Source organism: Equus asinus, chromosome 26 (assembly GCF_041296235.1).
Source record: "Equus asinus isolate D_3611 breed Donkey chromosome 26, EquAss-T2T_v2, whole genome shotgun sequence".
Lineage (NCBI taxonomy): Eukaryota > Metazoa > Chordata > Mammalia > Perissodactyla > Equidae > Equus > Equus asinus.
Genome location: NC_091815.1, coordinates 15,889,280 through 15,909,007, shown reverse-complemented (window position 1 = coordinate 15,909,007; position 19,728 = coordinate 15,889,280). Strand labels below are relative to the sequence as shown.

At 40.0% G+C, this 19,728-nt stretch overlaps 1 protein-coding gene across 6 annotated transcripts in view; it reads right to left on the bottom strand.

Annotated features, from left to right (window-relative positions):
• The window catches only part of URI1 (URI1 prefoldin like chaperone), a 68,648-nt gene extending 49,338 nt beyond the window's left edge, over nt 1–19,310 (bottom strand). Inside the window, exon 1 of one of the 6 annotated variants that reach the window (XM_070499515.1) lies at nt 18,969–19,310. In XM_070499515.1, the coding sequence (XP_070355616.1) occupies nt 18,969–19,064 (96 nt within the window). In that variant the 5' untranslated portion in view covers nt 19,065–19,310. Of the gene's footprint in view, nt 1–4,638; nt 4,694–17,433; nt 18,031–18,662; nt 18,889–18,968 lie in introns of those variants that run through there. The other 5 variants (XM_044759049.2, XM_070499517.1, XM_070499516.1 and 2 more) reach the window with 5 other exon arrangements.
• Nucleotides 19,311–19,728: the final 418 nt, after the last annotated feature.

The following is a 19,728-nucleotide window of genomic DNA, read 5'->3' as shown; positions in this document are numbered from 1 at the left end:
AAAGAAAACAGCATCAAGGCACAACACAGTTACACTAATGAGCACCAAAGAAGAGAGAAGTCTATGAACAGCAGAGGGGTAAGGAGCAAGAGGAGACCCACTGTCTTCACGGAGCAACAAGAGGAGCCGCAGCTAAAGCCAACTTCAACAAAAGACGATGGAAGCGGAAGACAGGACAAAATGGGAAAGCACTGAGGGAAAGAACTCAAAATCTGAAATTATGTACACAGCAATCAGATCCTCCAACAGGAAGGAAAAGTGAAGGCATTTTCACACACAAACAGAATTCTGCACCAGCACATTCTTCACTCTAAGAAATACTACATGTAATGACGCAATGTGGTGGAGGTGTTAGCTAAGCCAAAAGCTGTAATCATTTTGCAATACGTAAGTGTATTGCAGCAACACGTTGTACATCCTAAACTTACACAATTTGATATGTCAATTATATCTCAATAAAGCTGGGGGAAAAATACTACATGGATATTATTCAGACTAATATAAATGCAAATAGAACTAAAGAGCAACTGTACAGGTAATAGAAAAAGGTAAAGCTAAATCAATATTGACCACACTGAACAATTAAAGTACTGTGGTGTTTAAAACACTTAGAATTAAAATTCATGGAAGCAATAATGCAAGAGGAGGGATGGATAAATGTATGTTGTGATCTCTAGGAAAAACTTCCCTAGTAAACAAGCAGAATAGCAAATAAGTATAGTATAAACTTATAGTATAGTATATTTAGTGCTAACATATATATAGTAGTAAAGTACTCAGTAAAAAAAAAAAAACCATCATGAACAACAGAGGGGAGAAAATACACTAAGTTGTGTTTGATTAAATCAAAGGAAAGCAAAAAAAAAAAGGGTAGAGAAAAAAAGAACACAAAAGTAGGTCAAACAGACCCACACCATATCACTGCAGACCTATCAGGATGGCTAAGAGAACAGAACAAGTGTTGACAAGGATGGGGAAAAATTGGAACTCTTATGCATTGTTGGTGGAAACGTAAAATGGTACAGCCACTGTGGAAAATCATATGGCTGCTCCTCAAAAATTAAACACAGAATTACCATATGATCCAGCAATTCCACTTCAGGGTATATACCCAAAAGAACTGAAAACAGACTCAAACAGATATTTGCACACTCAGGTTCATAGCAGCATTATCAACAACAGCGAAAAGATATAAACAACCCATGCCCATCAGTGTATGAATGAATAACAAAATGTGGCATACACATACAATGGAATATTACTGAGCCTTTGAAAGGAAGGAAATTCTGATATGTACTGTAATATAGATAAACCTTAAAGACTTTACGTTAAGTGAAATTAGCCAGTCACAAAAGAACAAACATTGTATGAGTCTATTTGTATGAGATACCTAGAGGAGTCAAATTCATAAAGACCAAAAGTAAAATGGTAGTTGCCAGGGGATGGGAGAAGGGGTAATGGAGGGTTATTGTTTAATGAGCAGAGTTCCCGTTTTGCAAAATAAAAAAAAGTTCTGAGATGGATGGTAGTGATGGTTGCACAACACTGTGAATGTACTTAATGCCAATGTAATGTACACTTAAAAATGATTAAAATGGTAAATTTTATGTTATGCATATTACTATAATTCTTAAAAAACAGAAAGTAGAAAGGCAACAGAGAATCAAACTAAATATCATAATTCCATTATACAGAATTTGACTAAATATCCTACACAAAAGGAAAAAATGTCTAAACTGCATTTTTAAAACCCTAACAATATGCTGTTCATAAGAGACACACTTGGAACACAGACAGACTGAAGTTAAAAGAGAGAAAAAGATCTATCATGAAAAGAAACAAAAACAAAATAAGCTGATGTAACCACATGAACATCCAAGCAGGGAGACCTGAAGACAAGAAACATCAGCAGAGATGAAACACTGCAGACAGGTGAGAATCTCAACTGACCAGGAGGTTAGTACAGTCCTTACTGTGTGCACACTGAATAACACAACTTCAAAACGCACACAGCAAAGGCTGAGAAAGTACGGAAAAAGAGAAATCCACAACTACTGTGGAGACTCTAATACACATCTCTTCATAACTGATAAAATCAGCAAACAAAAAATCAGTAAGGATATAAAATACTTGAACACCAAGTTAACCAGCTTGAGCTAATGAATATATACGGAACTTAAAAAGCGCGGAACTCACATTATTCCTAAGTTCAGTATGGAACTTTCACCAAAACAGATCATCTACTGGGTCATAAGGCAAGTCTTAAATTTCAGTTTTGCAGAATGTGTTCTCTGACAGAACAGAATTAAACATGATATCAACAGAAAAGTAGAAAATACTCAATGTTTGGAAATTAAGAAACATATGTGAAGTAGAAAGCAAACTTACAAAACAGAAAAATCAGTAACATCAAAAATTGGTTCTTTGGGGCTGGCCTGGTGGTGCAGCAGTTAAGTTCGTATGCTCCACTTTGGAGGCCCAGGGTTTGCCGGTTCGAATCCCAGGCGCAGACCTACCCACTACTTGTCAAGCCATGCTATGGCAGGCATCCTACATAAAATAGAGGAAGATGGGCACAGATGTTAGCTCAGGGCTGGTCTTCCTCTGCAAAAAGAGGAGGATTGGTGGCAGATGTTAGCTCAGGGTTAATGCTCCCCCCACCCAAAAAAAATTGGTTCTTTAAAAAGATTGATAAGGTTGATAAACCCCTAGGAAAACAAACTAAGGGCAAAAAACCACACATATACAAATTGCAAATACAGCAATTAAAAAGAGGACATCACTACCAAATCTACAGATATTAAAAAGAGAATTTTATGAATAACTCAAGGCCAATAAATTTGAAAACTTAGATCAAAAGGAAAATTCCTCGAAAATCACATTTCCAAAACTGACACAATTAGAAATGAAAATCCAAATAGTCCTTTAACTAACAAAGAAACTGAGTCCATATTTTAAAATATCCATACAAGGAAAATACTTGGCCCAGACAGCTGCATGGATGAATTATTCCAAACCCTTGTTAGAAACAATACCAACGTTATACAAACTTTTATAAAATACACAAAAATGAGTGTTTTTTTATGAGGCCAGCATAAAACCAAAACCTAACATGGACATTACAAGGAAAGAAACTTACAGACCAATATCCCTCATGAAACACAGAAATAAAATACCTTAAAATAACAGGAAATTTAATCCAGCAATATGTAAAAAGGTCAACATATAAGCAAGGAGTCTTTCTCTAGGAATGCAACGGTATTTCAGTGTTTTTAAAAAATAAAAGTAATCCACCATATTAACACCTTAATAAACATAGAAAAAGCATTTGATAAAATTCAACATCCATTCATGATAAAACTAGCAAACTAGGAATAGGAAAACGGCTCCTTATTTTCATAGTCTCTACCAAAAGCCTACAGTAAACATCACTTGTAATGGTGAAATATTTAAAACTCTTCCCCAATACACAGAACTAGGAAAGGAAGCTATCACTACTTTTATTTAACACTATACTAAAGGTCCTAGATCACTCAATACGGCAAAAAATAAAATAAAAGCCTTAGGAACTGGAAAGAATAAAACAGCTACTAGTCAGACAATATGACTGCATATAGCTACACACATACTATCAAAACATACGGATGAGCAACTAGAATTCAAGTAAATTTAACAGCCAATACACAAAAACCAAGTATATGTCTATATACTAGCAAAAGATGAACAGCAAATAAATTATACAATGCAATAAGAAATAATAAATATCTAAGGATATATCTAAAACACATGCAAGATTTACTTTCTAAAAGAAGCCAATATTAAAATAAGTCACATAAAAACTAAATAAATGGAAAAATACACCAAGTTCATGGATTGGAAAACTTAATATTGTATATATGTCAATTCTCCCCAAATTGATCTTTAGATTGAAGGCATTCTTTTTTTTTTTTATTTGAGGAAGATTAGCCCTGAGCTAACATCTGCTGCCAATCCTCTTTTTGCTGAGGAAGGCTGGCCCTGAGCTAACATCCGTGCCCATCTTCCTCTACTTTACATGTGGGACGCCTACCACAGCATGGCTTGCCAAGCGGTGCCATGGCTGCACCCGGGATGCGAACCTGCGAACCCCGGGCCGCTGAAGGGGAATGTGTGCACTTAACTGCTGCGCCACTGGGCCGTCCCTGAAGGCATTCTTTAGATTCAATAAATCTTTAAAGTCAAAGCGTTCCAAGCAAAACCCAAGCAGATTCAACACTGCAGAGTACTGAAAAGCTGATTCTAAAATATTAATGAAAAAGCAAAGGCTCAAGAACAGTAAAGACAATCTTGAAGAAGAACAAAGCTGAGGAATTTTACTTCTAGATATCAAGACCTAGAAAGGAAGCATGGTACTGGTGCAAGTATGGGCAAATATCCAATGAAACAGAACAGAAGAGAAGCAGAACTACACATACGTGATCACATAATTTACAAAAACATACTCCATATGGAATTAGAGCTATGCCTTAGGAGTAAAGGTTACATGCTAGGAATAAAAGTAAAACTGAAACAGACTAGCCCTAGCAAAATCCACTAACAATTCTCAACTGGGTATATTGATGCACTAGTACTCTGGCTGCTGAAAGAAAGCAAACTTACCCCCTCTTTGAAAGACGGTAAGACTCTTAAGAGTCTCTATAATTTTTCTCTACAATGTCTGGCATCCAATCAAAACTTACAAAGCCGTCCATGAAAACAGGAGCAACTGATGAGAAACCAAGAGAAAAAATTAACAGAAATAAACCCTCATTTGACTTACATATCGCAGTTATAAGACATATACTTTATGATTAATACATTCATGAAAATTGAGGGAAGGTTGGAGACATCGACAGAGGCCTAGAATCACTTTTGTTAAGTGTCAAAAAATAAACTGTAGAAATAAAAAACACAATAGCTGAGATTAAGCATTTAGTAGATGGGTTTACTAGTAGACTAGATACATAAAAACAGAGGATCAGTGAACAGAAACACAGGTCAACAGAAAGATCCAAATTGGCATACAGAGCAAAAGGAGGACAGAAAATACAGAAGAGTAACAGATATGAGATACAGTGAAAACGTCTAATATATGTGTATTCAGAGTACCAAAAGTAGAGGAGAGAGACAATGACACAGAACCAGTATGTGAAGAGTAGACGAGAATTTTCTGAACCAACAAAAGGCATCGAATTACAGATTCAAGAAATTCTACATATTCGAAGCAGACTAAATACAAGGAAAACCACACCTAGCCACATCATAAACGCATAAAACCAAAGATGAAGAGAAAAATCCAAAAGCAGGGAAAATACATACAAATTCTTCAGAGAAAAAAACACTAAGACTGATGGAAGACTAAGAGAAACGAAGAAAGTCCAAAGATAATGGAATGACACCTTTAAAGTGTTGAAGAAAAAAATATTGCCAGCTTAGAATTAAATAAAAATGAAAATAGAATGTTTAAAACAATAATTCTAATGTCTTTAGGGTTAAGAAACCTATGTAGAAGTAAAATATATGACAATAGCACAAATGAGAGGCAGCTGGTTAATGAAATTAAATTATCAAGAGTATTTGAATAACCTTATAAATGGCAAAGTTTCAAAAGATTAGTGAATACTTCCTACTAACTTAAGATAGACTGTCATAAGAGAAGGACACATATCATAATCTCTAAGGTAATAAACTAAAAGGAAAATAAAAGCCAAATAACTATAAAGTTAATAGAGTGTAAAATGGAATTTAAGTATTTTATTAACACAGAAGAAAGAGAAACGAAGGAATACAAACAAAGGCGACAAGTGGAAAACATATGGCAAGATGGGTAGACTTATATCCCAACAAGCGATGGATGAAAAACTTTAAAGACCTAAATAAACACAGATATAACATGTTCACAGATTAGAACTACAAACATAAAAGGACAATGAGGTAACATCAGAATGCTAACAATGAAAAAACTGGCAATATCAAATAACACAGTTAACATTTAACTGAAAAATCTGACATATTTTTCAAGTAAGAGCCTAATTAAGATAAACTAACGGTCCCTAAGATAGAAGGTATAGATCACACAAAAGGAATCGACAAGATTTAGTAAATTAGCAGTATGATGGAGATGGATCAGATCAGGCTGTTGAATAGTGTTGCCCAGAATAGAGACAGGGATATACACCATGCAGATTAAGGACAAAGATGATAAATTCAATTTTCATAGACGAGATGGAGCTGCTGTGGGCCATACAAGCCAATCTGCCCAGAATGCGACAGGTCCAGGTGAGAGCAGAGGCCACAGAGGAAGGAGGATATGAGAGAGGACACACAGAGAGAGAAAAGATGACAGCCAAAGATGGAAAGTACAGGGATTACCAACATTTAAGGATTAGGTAAAGAAACCAAAGAGACTGAGTAGGAATAGAAAAAGAGGAAGGAGAACCACAAAAAAGCAAAGTCACAGAAGTTCCTAAGGGACAGAGTTTCAAGAGGTTACCAGGGAGCAATTAAGGTTTCGAATGAAGCACAGACGTCAACTAAGGCCAGAACTGAGAAAAAGCCCACTGAGTTTGGCAAGTGAAATACAATAAAAACATGAGCTAGAGTAATTACAATGAAAAGATGGAGGCAGAAATAGCTTACAGTAGGCTGAGAAGCAAATGAAAAGCAAAGAATTAGAAAGAAAGCAATTATCACACTGTATTGTGTTCTCTGATAACACGTTTCCTCTAAGTCTTTAAGTTGCTTGAAGGCAGACAAGACACCACGCATCTAGCACAGTGCCCGGCATATAACTCACTTTTCTCTTTTTATTCTTTGGAAAAAGTACTCGTATGCAACAACTTTAATATTACACAAATCATAAAATCAAGAAATCAAAGGATTAGGAAAAATTGCCAAGTCCACAGATTAAATACGATTTTTTTTTTTTTGCTATATTGTATTAGGATCTCTTAAAAAAATTTTGTAACAGAAACATATTTACAGTATTCTGCCCCCCAAAAACATGTCATTATCCTAAGGTACAGAAATAAGTGGAGAGTAGCCAGAAGTAACCTAGAAAGACATGAGTCAAACAATACAAGGGTCTCAAATTACATTTTAATAACTCTGGATTTCATTCTAAGTCTAAGGGGAAGCCACCAAAGGATTATGAGGAGAGTGACTAAATGATATATTTCAATTTTGCATTGTTTAAAAAAATACTGCTCTGGAAAATAGGTAGAAGAGGAGCAAGAGTGGAACCAAGACCAGCCAGGATTACTGCCTCCAGGTAAGAAACAATAACCTGAAAATGACAGTGGAGATAGTCAACTCAAGAAACTCAAAACACGGTTTTCTAGGTTTTGGACATCATATTTTTCTAGTCCTTTTATCTCTTTTTATTTAGTATTGTAAATTAAATTTAAAGTAATAGCTCTTTGAGAAGGTAATTATAAATATGGTTTATAAAGCTAAACCAATTTACCCTTTGACTCTACGACTTGGTCTGAAGTCAATTCATAAGTGAGAAAAACATATGCAGAGTGACTCACTGAAGCATTATGTGTACTATCTAGAGGCTGAAAACCACCAAACGCCCATCAGTAAGATACCAGCTGAGTACCTGATGATACACCCGTACGATGGACTACTACCCAACCATGGATGAAGAGCTCTACCAACCAGAGTAATTCCCAGGTATATCATTTAATGAGAAAAACAAAGGGCAAAATATAATATGCTACCTTTTGTCTAAGAAAGTGGGAGGGGAGATAAGACAGCATGTTTTAGTATCTCTTTTTAAAGAAGAAACACAGGGAGGATAAACTAGAAATTAATAAAAACGGTTACCAATAGGGGTAGGTAGGAGCAGGGATGGGAATGATTTAGTGTACATGGCATACCTTTTGATATAGTTATGATTTTAAACCATGTACATGTTTTATGTATTCATAAAATAAAATTAAGTCCAACTGATAAAAAAGCAAACACTAAAATTCAATACACATAGAAGCTATACATCAAATCAAAGATAAAACTGCACAGAAAAAAAATAATAATAATTCAAGGAACTTTTGAGATCAGTACCCTAACTGTGTACCCCAAGGAGGTTAATTCTATTAGAAGAAAAGGAACTGCAAAGAAATCTCAAACTTTACTTCATAGGTTTGCTCTTTGCACTGGTATTAATGTAGTAATTCTGAAACTATTTTGTGTATGTTGTAGGATAAAGCAAATAAATAAATATGGATGTTGTTGAGAACCAAAGTTTTCACCATGGAAGAGAGACTGCGGGAAGTTGAGAAAGAACCCTGTGGTAATGGCTTTGAATGGAAAGTATCAGGGACAGATGCACTAAACTCAATTTTAATTTTTGAGTTCCTTTTTTAAGCAGTTCTAACTATTTGCAAGGATTGATATTTCATGACTTCTATTCTTTCTTAGAGGTCTTGCAAAGAATAAAGAGAAAACTTACTTGTTAAACAAAAGAATAAAACTTATTTTATCTTGCAATTACCCTATGAGTAGATTGAACCTTTTTATAAGTCTAAGACACATCATGGGATCCTAGTGATTTTATTTATCCTGCATCTTGTGATTTCAATATCCTAGTAATTATTTCATGATTACTTACCAATTACTTCTAACTTACACTTTAAAAAGCCAGTCCTTGTGGTCCAGTGGTCAAGACTTGGCACTCTCACCACTGTGGCCTGGGTTTGTTTTTGGTCAGGAACCGCGCCAACTGTCTGTCATTTTTCACACTGTGGTGGTTGCATGTTGCTGTGCCACCATGAAAGCTATGCCACCGCTATTTCAAATCCCAGCAGCGTCACCCATGGTGGATGGGTTTCAGCAGAGCTTCCAGACTAAGACAGACTAGGAAGAAGGACCTGGCCGCCTAATTCTGAAAAAAACTGGCCATGAGAACCCTGTGAATAGCAGTGGAGCATCATCTGATAGAGTGCTGGAAGGTGAGAGGATGGCACAGAAAGACCAGGCAAGGTTCCCCTCTGCTGGACACAGGGGCACTAGGAGTTGGAATTGACTCGTCAGCACTAACTACAAATGCTTAAAAAAAAAAAAAAAAGAGCTATATAATAAGAAATGGAAGCATCATGGAATCACCTAGAAGGATGATGCAATCAATAGTGAAAAATCATCCTTCAGTTTTCTTACTGTATTGCCCAAAATATCCCATCACCTTTCAAAAAAGTATAGGAGGCAGCCTGGTGGTATAACGGTTAAGTTTGTACACTCCGCTTCAGCAGCTCTGGGTTGGCAGCTTCAGATCCTGGGCACAGACTTACACCACTCATCAAGCCATGATGTGGCAGCGTCCCACATAAAAGAGAGGAAGACTGGCACAGATGTTAGCTCAGGGCCAATCTTCCTCACAAAAAAGATAAAAGACTAGAGACACCATTTTTGTAGTCTGTTTTTAAATTTCATACACAGCTGACAATTCAGAATTTTTCACATTCTACCCATAATGACAAAGAGAAGCGATACAAAGACACTTCACAATTATTAAACAAATCAGAATATGAATAAGAAAAGACACCAGCTCTCATTACCAGTGCCGCCCAATAGAATTTTCTTCAATGATGGAAATCTTCAAAATCAACACTGTCCAGTGCAACACAAATAGCCACATGTGGTTACCCAGCACTTAAAATGTGGCTATTGCTACCAAGAAACTTAATTTCTTTTAAATTTTACTTAATTTTAATTTTAATTTTAAATTTAACAGCCACATGCAGTTAGTGGCCACCATAATGGATAGCACGACTAGACACAAATGACAATGAAAATGATAATATAAATTAAATCTCAGATTATGAGTCTTCAGATGACAATATCCTAGATGAATTTTCTCAAACTCAACAATCAATGAGCAATATACAAAATTAACTCAAAGTGTACCAATTACCAAAATCTAAGATCTAAAATTATAAAACTTTTAGAAGAAAACACAGGTGTAAATCTTTGTGACCTTGGATTCGGCAATGGGTTCTTAGATATGATGCCAAAAGCATGAGCAAGAAAAGAAAAAATAAACTAGACTTCATCATAATTAAAAACTTTTGTGCATCAAAGGATATTACCAAGAAAGTGAAAAGGTAACCTAGAGAATGAGAAAACATATGCAAATCATATGACTGATAAGAGTTTAATACTTAGATTACACAAAGAAAAACTACAATTCAACAACAAAAAGACAACCCAATTTAAAAATGGGCAAAGGACTTGAATAGTCATTTCTCCAAAGAAGATATACAAATGGCCAATAAACACATGAAAAGATGCTCAACATCCTTAGTCATTAGAGAAATGTAAATCAAAACTACAATGAGATACCTCTTAATACCTATTAGGACAGCTATAATTTTTTTAAAAAGTGGAAAATAAGTGTTGGCAAAGATGTGGAGAAATTGGAAACTTCATGCATTGCTAGTGGGAATGTAAAATTGCACAAACACAGTGGAAAACAATTTGGTGGTTCCTCAAAAAGTTAAACATAGAACTATCATGTGACTCAGCAATTCCACTCCTAGGCTTATACCCTAAAGAATTGAAAACAGGTACTCAAACAGATATTTGTACACCAACATTCATAGCAGCATTGTTCATAATTAGCAAAAAGGTGGAAACAATCCAAGTGTTCATCAACAGATAAATGGATAAACAAAATGTGGTATATACATACAATGGAATATTATTCAGCCATAAAAAGGAATAAAGTTCTAATACGTGACATAACACAGATGAACCCTGAAAACATTACAGTGTGTAAAATAAGCCAGTCACAAAAGGACAAATATTATATGATTCTACTTCTATGAAATATCTAGAATTGGTAAATTCATGACAGAAAGTGGATTAGAAGTTACAGGGGCTCAAGGGAGAAGAGAATGAGAGAGTTACGGCTTAATGGTTACAGACTTTCTGTTTGGGGTGATGAAAAGGTTTTGAAAACGATGATGGTTACACAACAGTGAATGTAATTAATGCCACTGAATTATACACTTAAAAATTATTAAAACGGTAAATTTTATTTTACCACAACAAATAAGATTACCTGGAATAAAAGATCTCTAAATTTTATTTCTTTTTCCACTCCTTCAAGTTTTTAAGGTACTTGAGGTGAGAGACAGGAAGGAAAAATACCATGGTGGCACTAGAAATGAGTTTCGAAAGCAGGAACCACGTAATGGTCTATCTTTGTATCTCCCTAAGTCTTAGAACAGATCATGCCAACTGGGAAGAGAACAACACATATCTTAATATAGTGGATGTTGAATAAAGGGTGACTGGCTTAAATGAAGAAAATAAAAGAATCAACGAGTATACAATATACTTCTAAGAACAAAAAAAGAAATAGGGTATTGCCATCTAGTCAGTCATCCAATAAGAACTCCATCATCTAATAGCTGGCAACAAGAACCTGGCCTATTCCATTTTTCTAAGAGGACGTGTGGCAGTCTTCTTAAATCTCTTATGATATTTGTGCACTAAAATTTACCTTATACAAAGAGGACTGCTATATTTAAATTCTTATTAAAATATCCAAGGAAATTGTTTTTCACCATCACTTATTCTTACTTCTGTAAATTATCTGTAAAAATCACTTAAAAATATAAAAAGCAAAAAGGATCCCTCAGACCTACATGGTAAACAGTGGTGACGGTTTTTCCTGATACACTAAAGATGATTATTATGTCCTCAGCACTGTCCCCTGAAAGGGCCTAAATCCAATAACATCCCAGGAGCCATGAGCACTACCTGGGTCTAGATCTTCGTTTCCAGCGCTTCTCATTAAAGAGAACCAGGGCGCTTTGAGGAAATAGTCAATTTCAGAACTAAGGCAAGAAAACTACAAGGTAAGCCTAAGACATCTTGTGCCAGAAAGCAAGGTAATAACCAAAGAATGATGGCACTTGCTATAAGGATGTAGGAGCTGCCTTGAAGGAGACCCCACTGGCCAAATTTCGGACAATTTGAGCATCAAAAGGAATAATGACAAATTATAACACATTGAATTTAAAAAAAAAAACACAGGAGTTTATAGTGATACTAAAAGAGGGGAAAGAGCTCCTCTTTACAGAAAAATTCCAGCTATAAATATAGATGGTCAGAAAAGTACTAATTTGCAAATACCAATATACTAACTGATTCAGGCAAGGATCACCCATAGTAAAGGACTGTAGGGGAAGAGGATATTTACACTGTCTTCAAGTACTATTACTATTTAGAAAGTACTTATTCCTTACACAGGGGAAAAGATGCACTTCTGGCAGAGAAATCTGACAGATATCACCTTAAACAAGTAATCAGCAACACCAATAATAAGATAAAATAACATTATGTCTCCTGCTGTGATGCAACAGGAAGTGATCATCATCCACGTAGTATTCTTGCCAAAAATGTTTAACTTTGTTTCCTCATGATTACTTTCATCAGACATCTCCAAATTGTGGAGCACTCTACAAGAAAACTGTTGTAAACTCTTCAAAAACACCAATTTCATGGGGCCAGCCCCATGGCCGAGTGGTTTAAGTTCATGCGCTCTGCACTCCGCTTCGGTGGCCCAGGGTTTCACCGGTTCAGATCCTGGGTGCGGACATGGCGCCGCTCATCAGGCCATGCTGAGGCGGCGTCCCACATGCCACAACTAGAAGGACCCACAAGTAAAATATACAGCTATGTACTATGGGAATTTGGGGAGAAAAAGTAGGAAAAAAGTTTAAAAAAAAATTTCATAAAGACAAAAGAAGGCAGGGAGATTGTTTTAGACGCAAAGAGACTAAAGGAATAAGACAGCCAAATGCAATCTCTGATTGAAATCTTGGATTGAAAAAGAGAGATATAAAGAACACTTTCAGAAAAACTGAGGAAATCTGAATATGTTAAAAAATATTATTGTGTGTCAATGTTCATTTCTTGGATGTGAAAAAAGATATTACAACTATGTAGGAGAATGACCTCGTTTAAAATGATATGTGCTTAAGTGTTAGGGACGTAATGATGTGTGCAATTTATTTTCAAATGGTTCAGTAAGAAGAAAAGAAATCTATACAGAGAAAGAAAAAGCAAATGGGACAAAGCATCACTGGTGATTCTCAACTGTCCTTTCAACTCTTCTGTTGTCTTACAAGTTTTCAAAACAAACAATTGCAGCTTTAAAAAAATGGCTTTGGACAGACTAAAGATTGAGACTCACCAATCTGGAGATGAAGGCAAGAATGACACAAGCTAAGAGATTTTTAAACCCAAACTGAAAACATTAGGTGAGAGAACAAAATCGGCAGTTCGGGTCAAAGCACAGACTACACGCATCTCCTTCACCTTTTGCCCATTAGCGTTGTGGAACAATTTTTGCCTGTTACTCCAATCTGGAAAGCCCTAATAAAATGAAAATGGGGTTTTTCTCTACCTTAAAATACTGTATTATAATGTTTATTAATAACTTTCAAAAGACTAAAAACCAAAGCTGTTTTTTCTCATGGCACATGACTGGCATGATGATAAGTGCTAACAACAAAAACAAATTGTTCTAAAATAAAATATAAGTCACAAGTAATGAGTTCTGAAAACACATCTACTTACAAACGTATCTTTGGCTATAAGCAAACTTATTCTTACAACTTTCCCTTTCTTAAAAAGGAAAAAAAGAAAAGAACTTCAGCATTAGGAAGATCAGATATACTCTCTTCAATAAACTACCTATAATTACTCAATTTAGAAAAAGCATTTTCTAAAATTCAATACCCATTCAGAAAAACTCTTAGCTAACTAGGAATATAAGAAAATTACTTAATCTGATAAAAAGTAAACAGAGAAAATATCCACAGTAAACATTATACTTAATGGTGAATTTCTGAAAGTTTACCCCTAACACTCACTATCACCATTTCTATTCAACCTTGCCCTAGAAATCCTAGCCAGTTCAAAAGGCAAGAAAAAGAAAGAAAGAGCATAAGGAATGGAAAGGATACAATAAGGAAACCCTGAGGAATCCCAAAAGAACCTACCCTACCAGGTATCAAGGTGCTATAGCACTTAGCGCAGGTTTGGTGCAAGAACAGACAAACAGGCCAATGGAACAGTCGAGAAATACAGCCACACATATAGTCACCTGATTTATGACAAAGATGACAGTGCAGTGGAAAGAAGAGATTCTTTCCAATAAATGGTAACGGGGCAACTAGGCATCCAGATGGTAAAAAATGAAACCTGAGCGGAATTCCCCATTAGACACAAAATCAATTCTAGGTAGAATATAGGCCTAAACGTGAAAGGCAAAACAACAAAGCTTCTAGAAGACAATAGACAATATAAAAGGAGATCTTTAGAACATTAGGATAAGAAAGACTTCCTAAAAACAAGAGAAAAGAAAAAAAATAACCATGAAGGAAATGACTGCTAAAATTAAGAATTTCTACTCATAAAAGTATACCATTACAGGGGCCGGCCCTGTGGCTGAGTGGGTAAGTTCGCGCTCTCCGCTCTGGTGGCCCAGGGTTCGGATCCTGGGCACGGACATGGCACCGCTCATCAGGCCATGTTGAGGCAGCGCCCCATGTGCCACAACTAGAAGGACCACAACTAAAAAAATATATACAACTAAATACTGGGGGGATTTGGGGAGAAAAAGAAGGGAAAAAAAAAAGATTGGCAACAGCTGTTACCTCAGGTGCCAATCTTTAAACAAAAAAAAAGTATAACATTACAGTGTCAAATCAAGCCACAGACTAGGGAAGAAATTCACAAGACATAACTGAAAAAGCACTCATATCAAAAGTACGTAAAGACTTACTATGAATCAATTAAAATATGTCAAAGAAGGGCGAGCCCGGTGGCTCAGCAGTTAAGCGGGCACATTCCGCTTCGGAGGCCCGGGGTTCGGCAGTTCAGATCCTGGGTGCGGACATGGCACCGCTTGGCAAGCCATGCTGTGGTAAGGCATCCCACATATAAAGTAGAGGAAGATGGGCACAGATGTTAGGTCAGGGTCAGTCTTCCTCAGCAAAAAGAGGAGGATTGACGGCAGTTAGCTCAGGGCTAATCTTCCTCAAAAAAAAAAAAGAAAAACCCAATGCAAATAGCCAATAAATGTGTGAAAAGGTAATCAACCTCATTAGTCAATACTAGAATGGCTAGCAAATATGAAAAGGACAGACAGTACCAAGCGGTGATAAGGATATGAAGTAGCTAGAACTTTCACCCACTGCTGACAGGAGTGTAAACTGCTATGACCACTTGAGAAAAGAAACCTATGTAGAACTGAAGACACAAATACCCCATGAAAAAGTTCAGGGCAAAAACTAGAAACAACCCAAATTGTTCACCTGAAAAATTAAGAGGGTTAAGGAAGACTTTGACACCAAATCTGTAAACATCTACCACAATGCCTGGCACACACCAAATTCGCTCTATAGGCAGGATGCAGTCCCATCCTCACTCCCTTTCTCCACGCACGACCAAGGGACACTTCTTTTTGATTCTCAAAAGACATTCCAATGGCTTCGCATCTCACAAAAATAAAAACCAAAATCCTTACAATAACCTAGTATGGCTCTCACACTGACTCATTCTGAGATGTCTGCCCTAACTAGAAAGCTCTTCTCCAAAATATCCTCCCTTACCTTATTTTTCTACCTAGCCTTACCTATCACAAACCACCTGACGTGTTACATGGGCCTGTGCCACGGCTTCACGACTAGAATGTAATCTCCAAGAAAGCAAGGACTTTCTCCACTTCGTCCACTACTGCATCCTCTTCAGAACACACCTGGCATGGAGCAGGTACTCAATAAACATCTGCCGATAAATTAAACACTTGAACTCTGGGCTTGGAGGGAAGAACAGCTGTTGTATGCAGTACATGGCTGACACTTCCTTAAACTAAGTGCAGTTTAGTTCATCAAATATAAAAACCCTCCTTTAAGTTAGTTGTTCTGCTTTATGAAAAATCTGAAATATTTACCCTTAACGCATGTAATTCCCCAGGTTCTAGATCAGGAAAACATATGTCATTCCAAAATTCCAAGTGAGAATTACATAAGCACTCGATAATAATTAAAATAATAAAAATATCCTCATGAATTTTCTAAAGTTACTATTATCCTGCAAATAACCTATGAAAACCATACTACATACCACTTTTTTCACATTACAATAAAATCTCAGTAATTCTGTTAATAAAAGATAATACACACATAAAAAATAGGTACTGCAGAAATATCACCTTAGTCAATAAACCAAAACTTCAACCTAATGCAATTCCAAGGTAGAAGCCGAGTGAACCAGATTTCAATAGGAGGAACCCTCCCTAGAACAGGTCAAGGTACTCCACGACAGTCCTGCGTCAGGATTTTAAGGCCTAAGTCAGTGCAGAAAGGCTCCTAAGTAGCTCATTTTTCCACCAAATATTTTACTGCTACTGGTAAGAAAAGATTTAGTTAAAAAAAAGATGATCCATGTTCCCTTTTGTCCCTGTACTTTTTGACAGAGAATTAAGAGTAAATAAAACCTCCAAGAAAAAAGAAAAAAGGAAACCAACTGGGGGGATGAATGTTTGAATAAATTTAATCTGTCAACTCGAGAGTAACCAAGAAATAAACCTGCCTAATTGATGCTCAAAGCAGCCAAGGGCCATTTTTCAGACCCAAAAAGTATTTAGCAATTAAAGATACGACATCCCAGTTTTCATTAAAATAAGTTTTACTGACAGCCTTTCTTGAGAAATTAGAATCTTATCCAATTTCACTCAGTTTTACATAAAACAAGAAATGGAAGTGTGTGCTTTTAGAACATTTCATGGTGTGTTCTCTTATACAAACTGCATGAATACTTACATAGAAGGGTAAGTGGAACCACACTATACATACTGTTCTGCAATTTTTAATGCCTGCATAAAAGCTCCTTATATGTATGATGATTTATTTAACCAGTCCCCTAGCGTTGGTTTTTAGTTTTTTCATTATTATAAACAAAGCTGCAGAAAACTCTTCTGTACATGTCGTTTTGCTAGGTCAAAAGAAGAATAAAAAAAGTTTCAGCCTTGATGCTATAAGTGAAATCAATGTTAAAATATTCGATACTGCCCATTTATTACACATGTCATTTACTGGGGTTGTGGCTCATTCATGCGCCTTGTCTTTTTTCCTCAGGTTACTAATGTTTTTGTTCTTGTTATTCAATGCTCCAAAGGATAGACAAGAAAAAAACAGAGGGACCGAGGTAGAACCTGTTATACTCCTTAGCTGAATTCTTCAGAAAACAAAAACAAAATAAACTGCTGAGCAACATTTAACCCACATGACCTCGCAGCCCTTCTCAACCAAGATTCCCAGAGGACACAAGGCCCCAACCCTAAGGTATCCACAGCAAGTAACCAACCCATTTCTCGCCTCTGCATCTAGAGCCTACCGGCCAGGATCCATTCTGGGGAAAACCGGAAAAAGCCCTTCAATTCATTTTTGTCAGTTTTAATTCTCAGAGAACTCAGGCAGGCCAAGGCCAAGGCCGAGCCCAGGGCAGGTTTAATCCGACTTGCCTAACGGAATGCTAACCGGCACACCAGTACAGAGCTCTGACGACACTTTCCCTTTCCTGCTCCAAGAGCGTCCCGGCCGCCACCCCCTCCAGGTCACCGCGCTCCTCCCGCCGGGCGGGCTCTACAGCCGAGGTCCCTGGAGAAACTTCTCCTTGGCCGTCAAGTCTTCCTACGCTCCCCTCCAGGCCCCGGCCAGTGATCCCAGCCGTCTGTCCTGCGGCCTGAGGTCTCCGGTCCCCCGAGAACGCGCTGCACCCACGGCAGACGCACGCTCAGGGCCACAGCACGGGGCGGCGGGGGCCGAGCCGCGCCCGCCGAGCGGTCCGAGGGTCCCCAGGCCCGCCCCGCCCAGGGCAGCGTTCCGGGGCCCCGGGGCCACGCCGGCAGCGGCTCAAGGCGCCCGGCGTGGATCCCCGGGATCTCGGCCACGCTGAGGCCACAACACACCCAGGGTCTCCTCCTCGCGAGCCGGCCGGGACGGGCCACGTGCGGCAGCACCACGCACGCGCCACCGCGGCGCCGGCGCCGCCCCCACTCACACGCGGCGCCCTCCGGCCTCGACGCCGCCCCGAAGCCCCGCAGAGCGACAACCGGCAGCAGTTTTGCCAAAATTAACGAACTGGTTTCATGAAGAGCTGGCCTTTGCTGATTTTTCTTTTTAAAAGAATTGATTCACTAACATCACAATGTAAACGTGCTAAACCTGTTCCCTTTTAAACCCCCATCCTGAAAAAAGTCAAGTTCAAAGCCCAGCCGCTGCGGACGGCGTCGAAGGCCCCGGCTCCCGGACCGCACTGCGCGGCCGTCCTGCCCGACTGGCCCCCCGCCGCTGACACCGGGCAAACAACCTCCTAACGCTCTGACCCTGACGGTCGCTCCCAGGACGGCAGGGGACATCGTAAGTAAATGCTGGTTTGCAAAGTAAGCATTTCAAACTTTCGAAGAGTGCGACTCCGCAAGGCTGCAGAATACAAAGGCGACATCTCGGGTGAAAAGGCACCGGCTTCACCGGCGCGCGTCCTGCCCAGGCCCGCCGGGCGCGCAGAACTCTCCCCCCTCCACCGGCAGCGTGACCCTCAGCCCCTGCACGACTGCGCCTAACCTCTCAGGAAGCGGCGTCCACCGGACCAGCACCAGCCGCCCGGCGGGAAGCGCACGGCCGCGCCGGGCGGCCCTCGGCGGACTTCCGTCCCTCACGCGCCGAGCGGCGCCCCGGCCGGGCGGCCAGCGAGCCCACAGCGAGAGCGAGAGCGAGAGCGCGGCCGCCCCGCCGCGCGCACTCCACAACTCGCTCGGACGCACGCGGACGGCCGCCCCGCCGCCCCGCCGCCCGCGAGGTCAGCGTCCAGACAAAGGCCGCCGAGCGCCGAGCCCGCTCCCCGCGCTCCGGGCCGGCGCGGCCTGTTACCTTTTCCTGCTCCTCGCGGAGCCGCGCCACCTCCGGGGCGCGCAGCGGCGCGGCGGCGGCCGGCGCGGGGGGCCCGGGGCCGAGCGGGGCCTCCATGGCGGGCGCCGGCCTCAGCGCGGCGAGCGAGTCCTCAGGCAGCCTCTGCGGGGGCGGCTGTCCGGCGCCCGCGTGCTCGCCCTCCTGCGCCCCGCGCCGAGGAGGCCGCGCCCGCCTGCTCCGCGGCCGCTGCTGGCGTCCGGGCTGCCCGCGGCCGCATCTCACACGCGCATGCCGCCGCGAGCGCGGGCGCCGGTCCGGGCCGCCTGTCCGGGGCGCCCACCCGCGTCCTCCGGGGCCGCGCCTCCTCGGGCCGCGCCCCGCCCCGCCCCGCGCGGCACGCCGGGAAGCGCGCGGCCCCGCCCTCGCCCCGCCCCTGGCGGTCACGTGGCGCGACGGCGGGCGCAGCCCGGGCCGCGCGCGTGGGAGCCCCGGCGGGCGTCCCTCCCGGCGTGGGCCGCGCTCGGGCGTGCGCGCCGTCGGGGCTGCGTCGGGCGGAGGGGGCGTGATTCGTGCGCTCAGGCGGCCTCGTGAGCACGTTTAATTTTAGCAAATTCAACTCTTTCCTGTGCCTCTTTTATGAGTTAAAATACGTAATTATATTTTGCACGTGTATTAATAATTGCACACATAATTTTTCCTTATATAAAACTAGTAGTATATTATGTTGTATTGTATTATATTAATATATTGCTATGTATGGACTAGATTTTTCAAGGATAAC